At 48.8% G+C, this 20803-nt stretch overlaps 9 protein-coding genes across 9 annotated transcripts; 6 read left to right on the plus strand and 3 right to left on the minus strand.

Moving 5' to 3' along the window:
- Positions 1–228: 228 nt before the first annotated feature.
- Positions 229–2552, minus strand: N7484_000645 (uncharacterized protein; the record flags this gene model as incomplete). Its single annotated transcript, XM_057111066.1, has 2 exons — positions 229–1383; positions 1440–2552. The coding sequence occupies 2 exons, from the start codon at positions 2550–2552 to the stop codon at positions 229–231; spliced, it is 2268 nt and encodes a 755-aa protein (XP_056978292.1).
- An 819-nt stretch (positions 2553–3371) lies between these two features.
- Positions 3372–4010, plus strand: N7484_000646 (MGR2/ROMO1 family protein; the record flags this gene model as incomplete). Its single annotated transcript, XM_057111067.1, has 5 exons — positions 3372–3420; positions 3502–3528; positions 3596–3625; positions 3691–3781; positions 3887–4010. 5 exons carry the CDS (start codon positions 3372–3374, stop codon positions 4008–4010), a joined length of 321 nt encoding a protein of 106 aa, XP_056978293.1.
- Positions 4011–6734: 2724 nt separating this feature from the next.
- N7484_000647 (uncharacterized protein) lies at positions 6735–7073 on the plus strand (the record flags this gene model as incomplete). Its single annotated transcript, XM_057111068.1, has 1 exon — positions 6735–7073. The coding sequence occupies one exon, from the start codon at positions 6735–6737 to the stop codon at positions 7071–7073; it is 339 nt and encodes a 112-aa protein (XP_056978294.1).
- Positions 7074–8090: 1017 nt separating this feature from the next.
- N7484_000648 (leucine-rich repeat domain-containing protein) lies at positions 8091–9716 on the plus strand (the record flags this gene model as incomplete). The annotated part of the gene is made up of 2 exons (XM_057111069.1): positions 8091–8689; positions 8756–9716. 2 exons carry the CDS (start codon positions 8091–8093, stop codon positions 9714–9716), a joined length of 1560 nt encoding a protein of 519 aa, XP_056978295.1.
- A 680-nt stretch (positions 9717–10396) lies between these two features.
- N7484_000649 (LysM peptidoglycan-binding domain-containing protein) lies at positions 10397–12454 on the minus strand (the record flags this gene model as incomplete). Its single annotated transcript, XM_057111070.1, has 1 exon — positions 10397–12454. One exon carries the CDS (start codon positions 12452–12454, stop codon positions 10397–10399), a length of 2058 nt encoding a protein of 685 aa, XP_056978296.1.
- Positions 12455–14192: 1738 nt separating this feature from the next.
- On the plus strand, positions 14193–15305 carry N7484_000650 (uncharacterized protein; the record flags this gene model as incomplete). The annotated part of the gene is made up of 3 exons (XM_057111071.1): positions 14193–14343; positions 14402–15037; positions 15097–15305. The coding sequence occupies 3 exons, from the start codon at positions 14193–14195 to the stop codon at positions 15303–15305; spliced, it is 996 nt and encodes a 331-aa protein (XP_056978297.1).
- A 990-nt stretch (positions 15306–16295) lies between these two features.
- N7484_000651 (uncharacterized protein) lies at positions 16296–17507 on the plus strand (the record flags this gene model as incomplete). Its single annotated transcript, XM_057111072.1, has 1 exon — positions 16296–17507. One exon carries the CDS (start codon positions 16296–16298, stop codon positions 17505–17507), a length of 1212 nt encoding a protein of 403 aa, XP_056978298.1.
- A 703-nt stretch (positions 17508–18210) lies between these two features.
- On the plus strand, positions 18211–19238 carry N7484_000652 (uncharacterized protein; the record flags this gene model as incomplete). The annotated part of the gene is made up of 2 exons (XM_057111073.1): positions 18211–18581; positions 18635–19238. The coding sequence occupies 2 exons, from the start codon at positions 18211–18213 to the stop codon at positions 19236–19238; spliced, it is 975 nt and encodes a 324-aa protein (XP_056978299.1).
- Positions 19239–19775: 537 nt separating this feature from the next.
- Positions 19776–20500, minus strand: N7484_000653 (ribonuclease P subunit p20 family protein; the record flags this gene model as incomplete). Its single annotated transcript, XM_057111074.1, has 2 exons — positions 19776–20365; positions 20428–20500. The coding sequence occupies 2 exons, from the start codon at positions 20498–20500 to the stop codon at positions 19776–19778; spliced, it is 663 nt and encodes a 220-aa protein (XP_056978300.1).
- Positions 20501–20803: the final 303 nt, after the last annotated feature.

Below are 20803 nucleotides of genomic sequence, written 5' to 3' on the forward strand. Positions count from 1 at the left end.
AAGGTCAAGAGTATGCAACGTATGCAAGATGACGACAGGGAATCAACGCCGAGTCCCAAAACGAATCAGGCAACTAGGCGCTGCACGGCAGCACTAGGCCCAGAAATACAGGGGAATCAAGTCGTCAGGAGAAATAATCATGCCAGGGTGCTCCAGGGCGCCGACTTTTCGGGAAAGATAATCGTTAATGTGTCAAACAATGCAGACGAAACGGTCAAAGCGTATTATTTATTTGTCCAGCTTTTGCCACCCGTTGAGATAGGCCATGATGCCAACCCCAAGAAGAACGACACCAACCATGGACGCATAAGGACTGGTATCGTGCAAAAATTGACGTCGGCGCCACTCTGTCGCCATAGCGGTAGCCGCTGCGTCCATCTCTTTGGCATCTGCAGAAGCTGGATCCAAGGGCTGCACAGACGAACCACTCTTCTTATCAGGATCCACTGCACCATTCTCGATCAGGTGTGCCTGCGCGGTAGTAGTCTTTGACTGGTCATTGCCTTGGGGATCCGACTTGGAGCCAGGCTTTGAAACGAGGACCTTCTCTGCACGTTCCCGGCGGAGTGTCTCAATCATCTCCGCCAAAGATGCGCGGGACTCGACATTTTCCTCCTCGGCCTTCTCAGCGCGTTCCTTGAACGAAGCCATCTGCTTTCTCATCTCCTCCATCTCTTGCATCATCGTTTCCAACCGATGCTCAAGCTGTGTGGTGTCCACGGTGGTAGGCTCTGGCAAATGAACATCAGGAGCGGAAGAAGCCTCGGATGGCAAAACCGAGCCGTTGGGTAGTTGGGCCTCTTCGGAGTCCTCAAGTTCATCCTTGATGGCCGACTCTTGTTCCGCAAGACTATCCTCGGATTTTGTAACTCCATTGGTCTGCGGCGTCAAGTGCATCTCCAGACTCCTAACCTTTTCTTCCGCCGACTCGCGCGCCGCTCGTTCTTGAAGAACAAGAGTCTCGAGTTCCTTAACACGGGCACCTTGCGTATCAATTTCTCGCTTGGCAGATGAAAGTGCCTCGATGAGGTTCAAAATCTGGCTCGAGTCCCGCGAAACAGGGGAACTTGTAGCGGGCTTCGTTTTTTCTGTGTCGCTGCGCTTCAAAGGCGAGAAGGAATCTGAAGCATTTCGTAGAGGGGCATCCGGTTTCTCGGGGAGCGGTTGCTGGGGAGGAGGTGCGGGGGGATCGGAGAATCGAGAAAAGGAGTCGACGCGAGGCATTTTCGGGCGTCCGTTTAATTGACGAGGACCATTACTTTCAAAAGAGGATGGCTTGCTAGCCTTCTCTTTTTCGGCATAGCCTGGCTTCATTATAGCTGTCAAAAACTCGTCAGTCTGGCGAAGGTCCATGGACTGCTGTTTGGCTTGTTTCAATTCCCCCTAGAAGAGATGTTTAGCACGTCGTAATTATAACAGCAAGAGCCAGGGCTACATACAGTAAGTCTTTTGACAACCTGTTCGACGGAGATGGGCGAGTTCCAGTAGTTCATCTGCCTTTGCTGGTGCAGAGCATTCAGCTGGCTACTAGCGGCGCTCTGTGCACTGCGGTTGCTCGCATTACTACCGGACCTTCCGCGTAAATGTGAGAGTGGTTGGCTCAATGGAGATGGAAGAAGACCGCCACCTGAGGCAGGGTCCAAGTCTCCAAAGTTAAGATCAAGAATATTGGGCGTGGATCCGTATAAACCAGCGTGCTCGACTTTAGCCGAGACTTTATGATGAACAATACTGTTCTGGTCCTCGCTCACAATATCAATTCCCAACTCCAATGTATCGTTTTCACGCAGTTCATGCGGCTCTGATTCCCGATTTTCCGGAGACAGCCGGTGGCCATTCACGAAAGTGCCGTTGGAAGATTTCACGTCTCGAATCCAAATTTTTCCAGTCTTATCGGCCCAAATTTCAGCATGTTGCCGAGAAAGGACCTTAGAATCGAAGAAGCCATTTACTGGAGTTGGCACAGTCTTCGCATTAGTCTGCCGACCAATTCGAAGAACTTCGGGGTAAAAAGGGACATTGATTTGTTTCTTTTCAAAAGTGCCATTCATTGGAACCAACCCTAGAATGGCAGGCGGTTCTGCAGACCCGTTGGGTTGCTGTCGAATGCCATTCTGTTGCGAGGACTGGAGCATGTGTTGTGATGGGACGATAGATTGTGGTTGGTGAATGGCAGACATTGTAGATGATGCAGTTGGCCCTGAGAGGAATGCAGGGACTGCCTGGGATCGCGTGTTGGTGACTCCTGCTACCGGTTCTGACTTGGAGCTGGGCCAAGGACTTCTGGCGGGTTTCTTCTTCGATGACCAAGTACCGTCACTGGTGGAACCTTGCCCAGCATTAGGATCTTGAGTAGTGATCACCGTGGTCGTAGAGGTATTCGACCCCAGGGAGGATGAGGAGTTTGAGCGCTGAACCGGCTTCCGTTGCATAAACATCCGGGATACTTCGTCGTCCACTGAAGACAGAGCTCCTTGTCCTCCGTTACCAGTGCTGTACCATCCCAAGCGAGAGCCCGATTGCACACTAGGAGGAGATACCACGGCAGTCATGGAGAACGACACCGGGCAGAGGTTCAGCACAATATGATGTGATGGGCAGAAAGTGACGATCGCGCGTGTGAGATTTCCGTCACAGTCAAGGGATTCGATAATAGAATGACAATATGTATCTATCGATTTATTTGGTCACGCGTGTAGGGCTGTTGTTTCTGGTCCGGCTTCTTCAGAACGGTCGCGTTAGCGTCTCGATTCACTCCAACAATTTATTCGCCGCCTCGAGACATTCGTGGAATTTGAACCACCCACTACCTTATCAGATGTAGTGGATCCTAGACTTACTTGTTCAAGGTGTTTCAAAGAAGTTTAATCGCGGATGGGGGGCCAAAATAGTCAGTGCTCCAGACCAGGGAGGCGTGTGAGGTCTTGCCGAAAAGTGAGCAGCGACCGGGTGTTTCACTGCCCCAGGACAATGGAAGAAATGCAGGACGGGACTTCCGCCTTGCCACGGGCTTGAAGACTGCCCTAACAGCAGTTTAAAGAAGGAAAAGTCAGACAAGATGGCAGGCCATAAGGAACAACTCCACGGGAAAGGAGGGTCATGATCTCCTGCTCCCCTTCCACCATCGACGCCCCAGGCATGAGGTCACGTGCAGTGCACGTGTGGCACCCGTTAGATGCACGTGACAAAAGCGGAGACGGAAGTGAAAGTGATGCGATTCGTTTGAAAAAGCTCCCGAATCCCTTGCGAGATACAGTTGCACTTGAGGCGCATTATTATAATCATATTAGCTGTGTCCAGCTTGAGCTCTGTCTTCTCTCTTTTTTTTTTTCATATCCAACCCACATTCTCCTCTGACTACGTTCTTCAAAATGCCTGTTGTTGCTGGTCCCGCAGCCGGTCCTTCGACCTTTGACAAGAGTATGTCAACCTTCACAGCACCAATTCACTATAATGCGGTATATTTAGGTTGAGCATGAGATGAGCTAACTTACTTTATAGTGAAAATGGGTGCCATGATGGGCTCAAGTATGTGCACACCTCACGCTTAGCCGTCTACTGAAGAGCTTCGACTAATGCGATACTCGTTCTTTAGCTGTCGGAGCTATTATGGGCTTCATCGGTGGTACGTTTGATTCAGACATGATGTGTAGCGTATTGATGTAATTTTGGAAAGCTAACATCGTTCAGGAGCTGTGGTCATCCTCCAGCACGGTGCTGGTCCCAACGGTGTTATGCGCACTCTGGGCAAGTACATGGTGGGTTCCGGTGCTACTTTCGGGTACGTATTAGCTCTACTTCTCCTTCCCTGAAATGAGAGCCTGTCTTGCTGGGTTTCCGGCAGTTTCAAACACAACAAGCTCATGCTAATCCTGCCCTTCTCTAGTCTTTTCATGTCCATCGGCAGCGTGATCCGTTCTGAGGGACCCCGCAACGATCTCTGGCTCCGTGCTCAAGGACCCCCGATGATGCTTCCTCGCCAGACTCCCCTGCGCTCGATGCGCCAATAAACTCGCCTTTGCCTCGGCCCGGATGTCAGATGGACATGCGACACGATCAAACCGATGGGGATGTATTTTGTACGATATAAGCAGTTTATTTGAGCGGTTCCGATAAGCTGGAAGGAGGAAGGTCTAGGAACGCAAGGCTTTGGCGGAGAAGTCGGGCCGGGCTGGATATTCAAAAGCTATCCAGCTCATCATGTAAATACCAGGTACCGGTCACGTCTGGGGAATGGTACCTTATTCGGTGGGTGCCCAGCACCCAGGCTTCGTTGAATTGGTATCCTTGCTGTTTTATAGCCTGAATTTCCGAGATATGATTCAGTGGAAAAATCACCTCATGCAGCCATAGTTCATGGGAAGGTCTCCAAACCGACCTCGGTAATCAGCGCAAATCTTTTCATGTACCATTGCTCCAAACAATACGCTAGATGATATTATCGATATTTCACGGCACCATTGCCCAGGTGTGAATGCCAAGATTGCAGTTACACCGTGGACATCTGATGTCATTGTCAATCCAAGACTGAGTTGTCAAACTCCACCTACCGAGGTACGTAGATGTAGTCGGTGTATTGTTGTTCCCGGGGGTAAATGCCCACCATAGAACAATGCAAGCTTTCACTAGCTCTGAAGGTATTGACCGGTTTTGTTGGCTTCAACTTTTCAAATTCATTTTTTAATAAAAAATCTACAATGACTAGATATTTTGGGTCATGGGCACCTAGCAGCCTTGAATTGAAAGTTTAGTTGTTGACCCTTGGAACACGGAAATATATCCTCACATAAAGCAGTCACTTTCTGGATACTCGCTACACCTCTCATTATTTTACTTCTCAAATTCTCTCAAAGCTACACTTCAAACCCAGCTACATCCATATGTATTTGTCTATCCAGACCCAGTTATATCATTTCTAAATCCAGGGCCCCCAATTGGTTGGAGGTTTCTGGGCCTTGCCCTGGTTGTTTACATGAAGAATGCGGAAAAAGCGGTCCAGGGAGCGGTGATACCGCCGATTGCCAACCTTGCAAACTGACGACACCCTTTTCTGCTAACACATGACTGGACCCCCGGGCTAATGTATGTACGAGCAGAGCGCATTCACTCCAACCGCATTATGCCACATCATCAAGGGCCCAAGAACATGTGTTCCCCCAGATTAACGAACGTCTTTCTGCAAGGAGATCAAGCCAATTAGGGACAGGCCAAACTTTGGACGGGATGATCAGTCAAGTTCTCGAACCCTTCAAGCTCTCTTCATCCGTGTATCCAAATCACTAACTCGTCGTGAAGGGAAGGTGAAAAGGCCGATCCATCTCTAGTAGATTCCGGCTTGAAAAAGGTTCCATGGATCCCGCCAGGAACAGGCACGAGAGTAGCTCCGAGAGCCCCAATTCTTAATTTCCCGCTTCGCTCGGTGGATTTTGCCAAGCCCACCTTTCACAACATGGGAAAGTCCCCCTCGTGGTGGAGGACTTTCGGGTCGCACCCCGATCCAGGCGAAGAGCGACAAACTCTACAGCCAATCTCGGCTAATCCCGTGGCTAGCCAATCCACATCGAGGTTGCAGGTGATGAGAACAAAGCCAGAGCAGCGAATCACAATCCTCCAGTCCGGAGGAGATCCGTGTTATCCGTTCCTGCATTCATGACGCCAGGGGTAACACTGGTAATTTACGTGAAAACACGGTCTGTCCCAGATGCATAGAGAAAATCCTCATTTTGGGAGCAGCGCTTACGGAAACATGTCCCAAACATCAAGAGGTTTCTTGTTTCTTATTTTTTTTTTTTTTTTTTATCTTTATTTTTTTTTTTGTCTAATTTACTCCGTGAGTCCGTCTCGGTCAACTATTGTTGGCCCGGAAATGGTCTATTTAACTGCTTCTTTGGGATTTAGGGCTGTAACACCACCTATGACCTCCCTTTAGGGGCAACTCTGTCGGGCTTTCTCTCCCTCTGGATTGTGGAGAGTAAGCCTCAAAAGGATAAATAAATTGCATCCGTGTTGTTCCCTGGACACGGCGACATTGGGCCCGCCCACATCATGTCCCACGTCTACACCGTCAACAAGTGATACTGCATTCAATAGCTCCCTATGACGCGACGCAGATTGGAATTTGCATCCCTCCAAAATCCCTCGCAGGGAGTCCGTGCGGGTCAACCGATCCAGACCCTGCAGTGCCTGACGCTAGTCACATTAGTTAGGGTTTTTTTGATTGCTTGGGCTCCATAGTTCGATTTTGGACCGCCCTATTTCGGATAGTCCCAGACTCGCGTGCCCCGTTGACCCAATAGGATCGTCAGAGCATCCAGAACAAAACAATAAAAAAAATCTAACTTGGCGCCACTGCTCCAGAGTGCCCAAATGGCCCCTTCCCCAGGTTGGCACTCGTATTTAGGGCTGGCATACCGCACCCTGTCATACTTCCCTCCTTCTTCCTTCTTAGGCAACTTGCAAGACTTCCTCACCCCCAGTCATTCTTTATTCAAGTCCCTCGTTTTTGCCAACTGGCCCCATCTGAGCCGCGCTCTATACCACGATCTTTACCCTATATCCCTTTGAGTCCCAATCCTTTGCGCTCAAAGTCGATTTCTCCCGGAACAGCAAACTCGCACTTGCCTCAACGGTATCTACCATACTGCAATCCACCCCAATCAATCACACCTTGCTGTGCACGACTTCAATTCTCTCAGACGAAATTATTTTCTTGTCTATATCAATCCCGCGACAAAATGCAGATTAAGGCTTTTGTCACTTCGTTCCTCTGCCTGGCTGCAGCCCAATTCGCTGTCGCAGATGAAACGACTACCTCCACCTCAACAATGACCATCACCAAGACGCTGGTTCGCGTCCACTCGGTCACTTCCACCCCCAGCGTTAGCGCTAGCGCTAGCATGACTCCCAGCTCTAGCATGGCCACTATGACTTCCACTCCTCTTGTCCAATCTGCTACCAAGACCGCCGCCGCTACCTCCGCCACCCACACTGGCGGTGCCGTCAACGTGGCCGCTGGTATGCCGGCTGCTCTGATCGCTGGATCTTTTGCGCTGATTATGGGCGCGGCCCTATAATCACCTTTACGCAAAGAGCACCGTGAATGACCTCAGCGGCCTTGAGTTGCGATGATATCCACCCATTTGGTTGACTCTGCGATTGCTCGGTGACTCAATTCTTCGCCGTTCTCTCCAGCAGAGCCCGGCTTACCTTTTATTTGGACTATTTTCGATTCTTCACTTCAACAAATTTTTTTTTACGGCTCATGGTTCACTGGAGAACCTCATTCGGAGAGGAAACGGTTTTATGCACTTCAAATACCCCTTTTTAACGAATTTTTCCGGACACGATTTGATGTCTTTTTCTACCAACCCCATTGTTCAATTCTATTGTTCATATTTGTGTATGGGGGATTGTCTAGGATGATATCAGCAGGGGCGTGTTTGGCCCGGAGTTATCCAGACTCCGATCAACAACACGTCTGTTCAGAAGCTGAAACCTGGAATCAATCCCTTGGCGCCAAATGAAACCCTTTTTTCGTATATAATCTATACTTCCAAAATAAATATTGACCTGCTTCCCTATCCACACATCTACGCGCCCATGTCTTATCTACTGAGACCTAATTAGCAACCGGGGCGGAATGTCCGAGGATCGTGGAAATGACCCGAGTTTTGTATTCATATCTACGTGTATAGAGTTGACGTGACGAAGATCATGTCGATCGAACATTCCAACATTCCGATCTGACTGCCGTGAGCTCCGAGGTCGACTGATAAACTCAGGCCGTGCGCCCACGCGACCCGTTTCAGGCCGTTTAGATCTGATCTTATCTAATGCGAATCTATCGTTCATATTGAAATTTTGTTCTATTTCACACATTTCCTCGTAATCCCAAATTCCCATTGCATTGATTCAGAATTCTCCTTATCTTTCATCCGTATCGCGAACTGATCGCGCGTTGTTGACACCCGCCTCCACTCGGGCTCCACCACGCGTCGCACCCCCCAACCTTCACACGCATTGTTCATCTCTGAATGATCTAAGAGGGAACCGAGGAGCGACTCGTCTGCCCCGCGACAAACACGATCGCAATGGACAACGAGATCCCCCTCCCACCGCCACGGCGCATCCGGCATCGATCGCCCGCACGCGCAAGCGGTTCCCCCGCTACCTCGCTTGCGTCGTCGTTCCGCAAAGCGCGTCGACTTTCGCGCTTCGATGACCGCTCCAGTCAGCCATCTAGTGATCCGGCATTGTTCTCTAGCGACGATATTCCTGCATCGGGATTGGAGAATTATCATGCGCCTGCGGTGGGGGCTGGCCGGAAGAGGCGATATCGTGGGACGTGGTGGGGGGAGCAGGTGATTGATTCGAAGAGGAAAAGGCGGGATTTCAAGGAGAAGCGCAATGTTGATAGTGGTGTTTGGATGGGAAGTGATGAGTCGGGTGCCGATTCGCTTTTTCCTTCTGAGGATGGTCCTTGGGGCGAGGATCTGCTGAAGACGGTGCTTGATCCTAGAACTCCTGGGAAGTCTGCTCAGGGCCCTTTGCTGCTTCCTAGTGGTAAGGCTGCGCCACCGGTTTATCCTTTGCCCATTTTAAAGGGGCCGAATGAGTCGGAAGAACACCGGTTCGCGAGGTCGGTGGTTAATGATTGTTTAGAGAAAGGGGAGGATATTGTTGATCTTGGGTATGCTGAGTCCTTTCATCTGATGCCGAGATGGTGGCTTTAGTCCGAAATTAACATGATATCTAGGAACTTGAACTTAAGGAATATCCCATCGGGTCTTCTCCAACCTCTACAGCACCTGACAAAGTTGCCTTCCATAGAGCAGGCCCCCTTGTCTGAGAATGTTTACTCCTCGCTGCAGCCTTTCCTCAGTATTTATCTCCCAGGGAACTCTCTGACCCAACTTCACCACGAGTTGTTTGAGCTGAGCGGCCTCAAAGTTCTCAGTGTGCGAAACAACGAACTCCACGAAATCCCCTTCACAGTCCAGAAATTAAAGGAACTGGAGGTCCTCAATGTTTCTGTGAACAGACTGACTTATTTGCCATGGGAGCTCCTACGTCTACTCCAGCATGGCGAATTGAAACACATGACCGCATGTCCTAACCCATTCCCGTCAATCGAAGAGGCCGTCGTTGCCAAATGGCATCGCGAACCCGAAAAGAAGACCAAGGACCAACCTTACGATGAATACGACTCCGAACAAGAAGAACCTGAAACTACTCTTGAAATCCCTCGATTTGACATTTACGAGGACTCTCCTCCACCTGAGGCATGGACTACCATTCATGTCGCTACAGGGCCGACGACACGGTTGGACATGGAAGGACGACCAATCGAAGAGGTACCAGCCTTAAATATGATCATTCCATCAGCGGATCCAGTCACCACCGCTCCCTCTCTACGCGAAGTCGCACTCCGAGCGGTTTGCAAACTCCCTGACCTCGAGCACGTTACCGACGAAGAACTCGCAGATTTCCCTGCTTTGGTGATTCCGTTAATGCAGCAGGTAAAGAAGATTCGTGCCGCAGGTGGGCAGCAGTGCTCTGTTTGTCAGAAGGAGTATATCATTCCTCGGACGGAATGGCTCGAGTGGTGGGATTGCACGCCTTATGAAAATGGTATGAAGCTAGCACGAGCTTCGGGTGAGAAGCTTCGCCCGTTGCCGTTCAAACGGTATGGCTGCAGTTGGGTCTGTGTCCCTTGATTGAAGGTGTATATTATTACTTCTTTGTTGATTTTATATTGTATCTCGGTTTGTATGTACTAGATCTCGGTGTCTATATCACTTATTCCCCATGGCTATGGGAACATTCCATGAAATCTGGTGTTGTTCATATCTTTCATGGTAAAATTTCTGTTCAGGAGATATTTTCCGTGGAATGCGAGACTGTCACCCACCTGGTAGCTTGGCATGCGGACTTCGTATATGCACCTATACAGACTCCGCCCGGTGGGTCTTTCCTAAATTGGGCTGCCGCCGCTTTTATGAAGGCGCTCAGGCTCAGGCTCACGGAGTAGACGTGAGCACGGGTTAGACTCAGTGATCACGCTCAGGGTAGTCATGTTATGCATGACTTACAAATGGCACGCTTAGTGAGTGCTCAGTGAGTGCTCCGGGACTACTTAGGCGCATATTCTGAGTATATGTAAGTCTCATCTTTCCTTTTTAATATTTGATTCAGATTCCTGGTAGAATGTAGATTAGTTCTCATAAGTTGACCACCAGATGCTCATTGAAGTAACAGTGAATGATGAATAATTTATGTCAATTGATTCAATTAAAGTATAACACGTCTAAAATGTATAAATATCTCAGAGTCACTGACGTCTATTCGACTTCCCGCCACTTGCCTGTGGAGACAAAACAATTTTGAAAAATCGAATCTACCAAGAGCATTGGATCTTGGGAGTAAACTCAACTGGAGCTAGTGCCTCATAGCATGTGTATGTGCCTGTGTCTGGACTCTTCTCACACGTCACAGTAGATGTGAGGTCGGGGCAAGTGAATGTACCCGCAGCATCGGTGGTACCCGTATAAACACAGTCACTCATACCGTGAATGTCGACTGAGATATCGAAAGTGCCATCCGGAAGGCCTTCGCCAGATGAGAGTGCCTCTGAGCCTCCACCTACATCATCACACGCGCTCCAGCTCGCGCTATATGTTGGATCAAAGTATTGCCAGGTGTAAGGGTTGCCCAGCTCGTTGTCATCTTCAGCGAGAGCAATAATGAATCGTTCCGAGGGTGTGGCCGTTGCAGCGTCTGATGTGGATGTGGATGTTTTTGACGAAGTAGTCGATATAGATGTGGATTTTGTCGATGTGGATGTTGTGTACAGGCCGGCTGTGAGAGAGTACTGCTCACCGGAATAAAGAGATGAGAACTCTTTAGCAAACAGTGAGGCGAGTGACGTGAGGCTTGCTATGGGATCTGTCGTAGCACCCAATGAACTTGAAGGAGGAACTGCCCAGTTTGTGATTGTTGTTCCACAATTTGAAAGGCACCCGTTTGTTCCATTCGCTGCGGTTCCAGGGTTATTGTTGTCCGCAAAGGTGCGATTGCAGTAAACCGGTGTAATACCGCACTGGCCAAAGGCGTCGCAACAGGCATTCAAAGGACATGGGTTGTAGCTCTCCCAGTCCCCGGAATCGGTGCTATTGAAGACCGTTCCCGCAACCTGAGGTCCACACTCTGCGTTGGCAATCGGCAGAGGATAGGGAGGGTTGCCTGTCGATAAACAGATGTTTTGTCCGGCCTGTAGCTCGCTGCATCCATACCAGGCCCATGTCTCGTTGTTGTAAGTCTCGATTTCGGCTTCGGTGAGACTGTATGTACTGGCCAGATCAGAACAGCTGTCTCCAGATTGCACACTGTACGTGTAGCATGTTCCATTCGAATATGCAGATGGCGAAAAGTCCGGCAGCGAGCCAGAGGAACAGCACACGTACTCTCCCGGTACTAGTGCAGTACAGAGGTCTGTTGCAGTATTGTACTCGTAAAACTCGTCAGAGGTAATTCCGCAGTCTGTGATCAGTCCGTAACATGTATCCCCGGAGACCACTTCTCTGTATGTGCATGTATCATCTCTGCGTTGATGAGAGTGAGATACGTAATGACCGTGAGAGCCATGAGAGCCATGAGAGCCATGAGAGCCATGAGAGCCACGCGAATATGTTGATTGTGTTCCGTTTGCCTTGTGGGTACCCAGGAATGTCAGAGATGTACTGCCGGTTGCACTCTTGTCAAAGCCTGACAGACACTCGCCTCCATGCCAGCTTTGAACGTATTGTTGAACAGTTGGAATGTCGCCATTAAGGTCAACCGCCACACCAATTGTTTCGTTGGAACTATATCCACAGTATTGAATGGCAGCAGTGCTGTAGGTGGTGTCGGAAAGGAAGCTTCTCAGTTTTTCAATGGCAAATTCAACATTGGAAACCTGTTGAACACTGCCACCCAAATAAACACCAGCGGCTACTCCATTGGAGTATCCAAATATTTCTGGTTTTTGTGGGTGCCCAGTCAGATAGGTTTGCAAAGCATCCAGAAGCTCAGAATAATTGCTTTCTCCAGATTCGGAAGGACTAGAGCCCCAAGCACCGATCTGGTATGTAATTGATTTCTTGGTTGAAACGGAGGAAGACGCAGTTTTGACAGAAGATGAGTTTTGTAATTTGTCGAGGACACCAGAAGCGCAGACATGCAGAGTGGAATGCACCTGGGGGTCATCCAGGTCATTGAAGATGTTGAACTCAAGGAGCATAGTCTCATTGCATCGAGTGACTTGTGGGACATTTCGAAAAGTGAACCAGTCGACTGGGTTGTAGCTAGCGCAGCTGTCTGGACAGAGTGCTGGTCGTCCAACCCTGGTCGCCACGGCGTGACCAGCAAAGCCACCGAAGGCCAGAATGGAGGCCGCAGCCCCGAGGAAGGAGTGCATCGAGTTTATGGTGATCTCAGGACACGAGGTAATAATTCAGGTACCATGCAGAAAGGAGATCCAAAGAGAGGAAATGAAGAAGTAACTCAATAAAAGAGTGAAGAATCAGTTGCCATAGACATGAAGTCTGGCAATTTGATATGAGTTGAAGTTGGAAATAATGCGGACCCGTTCCCTGGCTCTTATAGATGAATTATTGAATATGAACGCAGAAATCTTTGAGGAAAATTACTTCTCATCAACACTCCAGTCCGACCATATCTGGACTAGCCATTCTCCACTGCAAGTTTCTATCAATCCTTCAAATGTGGCAAGCCCCAAGACGCCGTCGTTTCAAAGATCAAATCTACTATCTCGCTAGTGTTCATTTCTGTCGAGGTTGCAAATTTTCTCTATGCTAAAGCGTGCTCCGCTAGGATTCCCAATTCTGACTAAATTGAGCACTAACCACTAGCCGGACACATTTCAGCCTATGATATCTCGAAGTCCGTGTTGGGAGTTGGAAATCGAAATCTAGAGGCGAAGAGGATTGATCCACCTCAGCTACAGTGCGGGATTCATCTGGTATGTAGTTAGGAGTGCGCAGTTAGTATACTACTAGTACGGAGAGTATGCACCGTTTAAGTACTAGACCCTTCCATCTTTAGTTCCTGATCGGCAAAGTACTTTCCGAAATAAGTCTGACCCGTTGATTCGGTCCGGATCCGGCACTAAGGGTTGTCGCATGCTTTGCCATACCGAGAAGCCGATGGGAGTTTCAAAACAATATAATTCAAAATAACGGTGCGATGATTGAAGATTTAGTGGGCACCCAGTGGCCTTTATCGGTGGTTCGTATCTGTACGGGTCAAGGGAAAATTGTAAGACTTCAATATCTACGAAGTAGTATATACCAACGAGTACTAGCTGTGACAAATTATCAGGGTTCAATTCAAGGACAGGGAAAATTTGAACCCCACGGGAGTACGGAGTACGCAGTACCCGATGAACAACCCCGAACTGAATTCATCTCGCCTTGTTGGCTCGTATTGGTTTTCGTGAGTTTTACCTTCTCCATAAGCGTTGGATCTGATGCGTGGACGACGTTCATCTATCTTGGCCATGATTGGCGAAAGCTTGGCCAACTTGTCTAAAAGATCCTAGGGGCAAATGAATGGCTCCAGGGTGATTAGTGGGTCGGATGCTAAAGCCAAGCGGGGATTGTCCAAGCTTGGCCCCTATGGCCCCCGGGGCCTCGATCCCGCGTGGACCCACTTGTGTTCAACTAATGTTCAGTATACAAATACGAAATCAAGATAGCTTGTCACTATATGGAACTAGTTACCACAATGTCCACAAGCCCGTAATAAGCGAGATTGAAGGGCAGTGGAGGATATCAGAAGTGGAAAAAAAAGTAAAAATACACAAAATGAAGGATCGAGAATGGCGAAAGAGCCGATGCTCTCTCTCTTCTGCATAAAGAGGCTTTGCAGTTACATGAGAAGGTTAGAATCACAGCGAAGGCTGTCCTTCTCACTTGACGAAGTCGATTTTCTCCCACTCGTTCGCCGGTACCATGTTGGGATCAAGGAAAATAGTTTCTTGGCTTTCCTTATGCTTGGGGGTCAGCAATGTTGCAGTTCTCACTGTCTCTGATTTGTTCAACCTCGCTTCCGTTCTCCCCAGCTATGGGGACTGTTCTTCGTACACAACGAGGCTAAACAATTATGCCGACGACTTCTCAACTCTTGCTACTCAAATGCTCTACGCAGTTCAATGGGCTCAGCAAACAGGGCAGACGCAGCAGACCATCGTGGCTCGAGAGCTCTTCACCGCTTGGTTTGGTATTAAATTTGACGGCACTGGAGCGCTCCTTGCAGAGAGTAATACTGCTTGGACTGTTGTCACAGGTAAGCAATGTTGGATTCTCAAAGAGAAAAGCTACTGACAGTATAAATTTCGGATTAGAGCACATCACTCGTCTCCAATCTCTCATTACGAATGGCGGAGCGTACCAGGCTTGGAAATCTCCAGCAAATCTCTTTTGTGGTGATTTTGGAGTGCAATTTGGATGGAACACTGTTATGTTGAATAGCGATGGGCAGAAAGTGGAATCCCTCGCGACAGTGGAACAGATGTATCACGACTGGAAGACCTACATAGGAGGTGAACAACAACCATACTGGGTTCCATCGTTGAACGCGTACTATCTTATATCCCCCACGACTTTCAACGGGGGTGCTATGTGTTCCGACACCAATGGGTTGGAAGGGCTTAACTCCTTTGGCAATTCTGAGTCCCTGAAAAGTATAACACGCGATGGCTTAAACTATCCCGTCTATCGAGAGGCACTCTCGGATTTTGTTTTGATTTGCCCCAATGTGTTGGGGGCCAGCACGGCCAGTGACAGCTCGGCTGGTAACATCCTGCTGAGTGATATTGGAACTCTTACCATGACCGCGGCTCTGATCGACAGGCCACAACTGTCGTTTGTCAAGCCTATGAGCACTGTGATGCTTCATGAAATCTTGCACATGGTGACCAGGTGGGATGTGACCACAGCCGGCACGATAAGCGGACAAAATATGATTGTTGATCATAGTTGTGAGTACTACCCTTTAATGATCTACATAACAAATGCTGATTGTCCCATTCACACGCAGACAAAATGATGGACTGTCTAAGCATGGCGCTCAGTCCCTGGGTAGTCACCAAAAATGATGGAAGTACCGTGACAAAGTATGCTTATCCGAATACGGAAAATTATGTCCATTTTGCTTTGGCTTGGTGGTACTATAACTCCCAAACCCGGGGAACCGACACGCCGGCCACGTTTTATGCTGGTCTTCTTCAAAAGTGGGACTATACTTAAATGGGGCGATACCGTTTCTTGAATCATAATTCTGATATGACTTCAACTGGGAATTGGGCAATGGGCTGTTAAATCACTTGTCAAATATTTGGGGGAGCTATGGTACTATGTGTCGTTCCGGCTGTTGTGCCGGCGGATAATCAATCACGAGTTGCAAATTTTTTTTATAGGATATTCCTAAAAAAGAAACACTGTGGATATGGAAAAGCACTAGGCATTGAGTTTTCAATCGCTTGCAAGATAAGTGTAGTCTCTCTCGCTGGTTAAGTGTGGGTGGGTCCTGAATAGTGGAGCGCTAGCGTTAGTGTATGTAGTGCGGTCTGCCCCCGACGAAGCCCCAATCAAACTTGTTTGCTGAGGGGATTGCTGAGGGTGACATGATTCTGGTGTTCGGGAGTGGATGTGATGATTACTTAAACCCACATGATTCCAATGTTCTGAGCCGAAATCCCTCCTCTAACTGGCTCTTCCACTTTCCAACCCCATCCCTAACCGTTCACGTGACTATTTATTCAAAATGTCTATCACAAGCCTGCCTCCAGAGATATTGTCTCATATTTGTGAATATCTGGAGCCTCAGGAGTGGGGTGCGCTCAGAATTACTTGCCACCAAATACATGGCAGTACACTGGAAGCCTATGCAACGCGCTACTTCAAAACTTTGACACTTCTTCTCACCCGTAAAAGCCTTGACAATCTGGAGGGTGTTGCAGCAAGTGAAACCTTACGAGGCTCGGTTCGAGAAATTCGGATCATCCCAAATTTGTTCGAGGGGTGGCCAGAAAGGGATAAGGAACGTTTCATAAGTCCGGGATTGGCATTCCGGCAACAGAGAAGCATCTTCAGAATAATGCGCGGTGAAAAGGAAGAACCACCATTCAATAAAACTGAGGCTGAGGCTGAGCTTGACGCTCTATTCACCTCTTATCAAGCTGCACTAGAAGAACATCGTGCTATTCTCGACTCGGAACTTACTACGGTTCTTGAAAAATGCCTGCCGCGCCTCGAAACGCCACCACAGTCGGCTTACAGTGTTACCCTATCGAATTCCTCCTGAAAGCCAAGCATCGTTCATTTCACTGCCTCGGCTTACGTGAACTAAAGAATCAATTCCATACCGATGATATGAGTGGTAATATAGCATTCGCAGATTTTCAGCGGAAGATGTTATCTATGCCTCTGGGCTTAGCATTTGCACAGATGGTCAAGGCTATAATCAAATCTAGCCACAAGGTCCGCGCCCTCCATACGTGCGGCAATATCGCATGTGGCATGAAGTTGGGGTCTATAAAATTGTCAGAGTCACAGCATCAATCACTGCTATTGCACTTGATCGATCTTACGACTCTACATATGTGCATTCGCATTAAAGATAACGAAAACGACATATTCAATGAAGACGCCTTCAAACATCTTCTTAGTATGCTGGTCACAGTCGCACCCAAATTGAAGGTCCTGACCTTCGCTCAATGGAGTCCCTTGGAAGAATTGTCTCCTCTCTATTTTCAGGATCTCTCCCAGAACATCCGGTTTTCCCAGCTAGAAGAACTTCATCTTCATTCCATTGAGCTGACAGTGGGGAATCTCAAGCGCTTTCTTCAGACAGCAGCGCCAACCTTGAGGCGACTGAGTATGAAGAACGTCAGCTTGACAGATGCGATAATTGGAGCACGAGATCCAGGCCCCCTCACAGAAGAGAGGAGTAGTTGGGGTTCTTCGCTGTCTCTCGAAGTCATCAACAAGATCCAGGAACTCTGGAAGCGAAGCTTCGAATTGTTGGCAGATAGCCCCAAGCTGCGGTTTGTCCAATTGTCTAGTCTTGGTTACCGTGGAAGAGAGATCATTTTGCAAGATGACCTATATATGGAACGCGGGCAGCCGGATGCACAGCCGGATGCACAGCCGGATTCAAATGCGCGGCGTTCGATCAACTGGTCAGAGATCTATTCCGATCCTACCAGGGGTCAGTCATCCTTGATAGATTTCTGTTTCGATGCTGAGAGAGCGAATATATCACTCAAACGATGGATCATGCAGCTGCGGATGGAGATGTGCAATCCGGCAGGCCTTGCAACTACCCAACTTCCGGGGACCAGCGGCTTGAGTTTTAACCAAGACGGCGTTAGGTCCTCTACTACGTACCAACCGGGGGAAGAGCCAGACCCTAGAAGACTCGCAGAAATGGGGGCTTTAGTCGTCTAAATCTTTGCATATACAACAATATCATGAAGCATAACAAGGGGACAATAAATTCCTTTCTATTATTAATGTAGATGTGTGAGAAACACTGACTGCTACATTGATGACCCTAGCTTTTTGTTAAGGAGATAAAGGTTAATAGTACTGGGTGAACGACTGTATTTGGATGGGGCTAGCGTGGTACATTTTATTGAGGCGAGCTGTTGGCTTGGCTACTTCCGCACTTTTGCTTAGGTCGTGCGCAGTATGTGGATCAGGCTGCTTAGGTGACGCTTAGTGCGTGCTCACTACGTGCTCACTACGTGCTCAGTTTTACTCAGTGAGCAAAAAGCGGCAAGGGGTGAGCACTAAAACGGAAGGGGAAATCGAAATTTGGCAGACATTATCTGGTATTTTATGTACCTAGATTTAGACTTCCGACTAGTCTCGCCACGTCGGGTGCGGCTGAGCCCCTAATACGTATTAGATTTAGCGAGCTGAACCCTGTTTACCGTTGCAGTTGAATGTGAGATTCGCGCTGACCCCATACATTCATTCCTTCGGTTTGGGGGCTTTTGTCCCTTCAATAAACACCCCGTGAAGGTAGGTCGCCAGGATCGCCCGAGGCATTCCTTTTGATAATAACTCATCTCACTGCTTTCAAAGTTATATGGTCACAAACCACGCGGAAAAATTCCAGCTCAACCTTATAGATAATACACCCATCATGTCCACATCAACATCAACATCCACACGCTCGAACCTCGGCCCCCTTACAACCCCATTTATCTACCCCTCTTCCTGCGCAATAGCAGTCCTAGACTGCCAAACCTGCTTAACAGCCTGGCAGGCCCAGGCATGCAGCACAAACGACATCAATAGCCAGGGAGTTCAAGATAACCCCGCCTGCTGGCCCCCACAAACGAACGACAAGTACCTCACCGAAAGAGCGTTTAATGGCGGGGGATTCTATTCACCGGCTCTCTCCTGCCCAACAGGATACTCCGCTGCTTGTTCTGCCACATATGGGGGGGTAACGGAGTACTTTTTCCAGTTTCCGTTGGCCTCATCTGAGATTGCGGTTGGATGTTGTCCTAGGTATGTCTGATTTTGGGTTGCGATGGAAGTCAAGGAAAACTAACTTGAGTTAGTGGTTTTGCTTGTGGATATACCTGGGATGGCACTGAAAATGCCCAGACGTGTTATTCTGACTATTCGACTGGTTCGTTCCCGGCTGTACATTGCTCTTCGGGGACGAGTGACGGGTTTTCTTATTTGACTGTTCCCTTGACGGCTTTTGCCTCTGCTTCTGGCTCTGCATCCGCGTCCACTGTGACGATTGACAGTATAAGAGTTAATGCTCCGCTGTTTCAATTGGTGTACCAGACGACTGATTTACCGGTTTCATCTACATCGACTTCGGGTTCAACTACGATCGGGGAAGGTACAAGTACAGCATCGCCTAATACTACTTTGGTATCAGACTCCTCTCTGTCTACTGGGGCGAAGGCTGGAATTGGCGTCGGTGCGGGCGTTGGAGGGTTGGTTTTCATTGGAGTCATTGCGTTAATATTGCTTCAGAGGCGAAGAAGACGAGATAGCTCTGCCTTGCAGGGGTTCGGTCAGCGACATACGCAATCGGCTGGGAATCGGCGGGTGGAGCTGCCTGGAGATCGTTCGGATAAAATAGAGCTCTTTGGAACTTCCCCTGCCTCCGAGGTCGAGGGGTCAAGTGTCGTAGCTGAGTTGCATTGAGCGATTAAGAGCAGGTAGATTTGGTGAGATTATAATATGTGTCCAGTATGTTATGATTACTTTTGTCTTTTTATATTATTATTATACAAGATCATTGATCATTTGATGAGTAAATTTGGATTTGAATAAAAATACCTATCTGTTGAGAAGGGCATCCTCATCGGGGATATCCGTGGCCCACAAGCTTTGCCAAAGCTGTCGAATAACCCTAAAACTGACATGAGCGCCCCGTGACTCCAGTTCACTGATGGATATCTCGGTTTATCAAGGGCTGAAACCGATAGTACTGTCGACTCTCAAGTCTCCATCGGGTTGTCTCTGCTGTGGTGTGGGCAACTCGTAAAGCTGCGTTTGGAACGACCCTGAGCTTTGCTAGCAGGTCTGGGCCCGAAGCCCCCATGAAGGCTAATCAAAGCTGCGTGACTTCTGATAGGTTTTTTGGGTCGGGTTTTTATGTGGACGGCTGTGATCGTCCTAGCAATATCTTCACAAGGCATAATGGTACAATGGTAGTACATGCCGGCTCTATGTGCCACTTCACTTGAGACTCACGGCAACCTCAACCATTTTGACCCATCGGGTGCGCGACTCAGGAAGTTCAGGAAGTTCAGCATCATCGGATGCAGCAGGTGCCTTGCGCTTTTTCTTCTTTCCGGCAGTTTTAGATGTTTCCTGGTCCTGCTTCTCGGGGGCCGACTCATCCTTGGATTGGCACTTCTTCTGCATATCGCGCTCCTTCTTCTCCTCATCCTCGACAATATCATCCACCGCAAGCACACTGCCGGTAGTGACGCGGACTCCATATTCAGAGTCTTTCTCCTCAAACCATTTGCCCACCTTGAGCGCCTTCTCAATAGCTCGCCCGGTAGCCTTGACGAAAACCTCCTCTCGCTTATCCGCAGCCTTGGCCAGCTCTGCAAGCTTTTGCTGCTCTGTTTTGCGTGTGTCTTCGAGATTGATATTGGCTGTTGCGCGTTTCTCGGCCTGGCGTAGGAGTTTCTGGACGCGCTTCACGGCGCTCATGAAGGGTGTCCCAGTTGCGACATAGACAACCTTTGGCACAGAGTTACCTGCATAAGGCGAGGCAATTGGGGGATGGTTGAGAGGGCGTTTCTCAACTTTCGCGTCTATAAGCCCCGCGGTTAGCCTCCAAGCTGGGTTCAGTGTCTGTGGTGAAGTGATTACGCACACTTTGGCAGCTTCACGAGGTCTTGGTTCTTCTTTTCAAACTGGAGCTCCCGCTCCAATGGTCCTTTACCCATCTTAAAGCTGTCTGGTGTGAAGTGTGCTAAGACGGTGCACCTGATGTTATCACTCTTTTTCTGCCGGGCGGTATGTCGCGCTAGCGCTAGCGTTGCTGCAAAGTGGGTCCAACCACTTACTTCACAGATTCACTCATGGTGACTGCACATCTCTAGGAAGCTTCCACGTCCACATGCAGGTTCTTTCACAGTTGCAGATATGAAGTGCGCAGTTGAAAATCTTCTATTTTTACTCACTCGTTGGAAACGGAGCCTCCACAAGGATCTATCGGAACCACGCCAACCTGTATGCTCTGATAAAAG

The sequence above is a fragment of the Penicillium longicatenatum genome, assembly GCF_028827895.1.
Source record: "Penicillium longicatenatum strain IBT 33135 chromosome Unknown contig_11_segment0_segment0, whole genome shotgun sequence".
NCBI lineage: Eukaryota > Fungi > Ascomycota > Eurotiomycetes > Eurotiales > Aspergillaceae > Penicillium > Penicillium longicatenatum.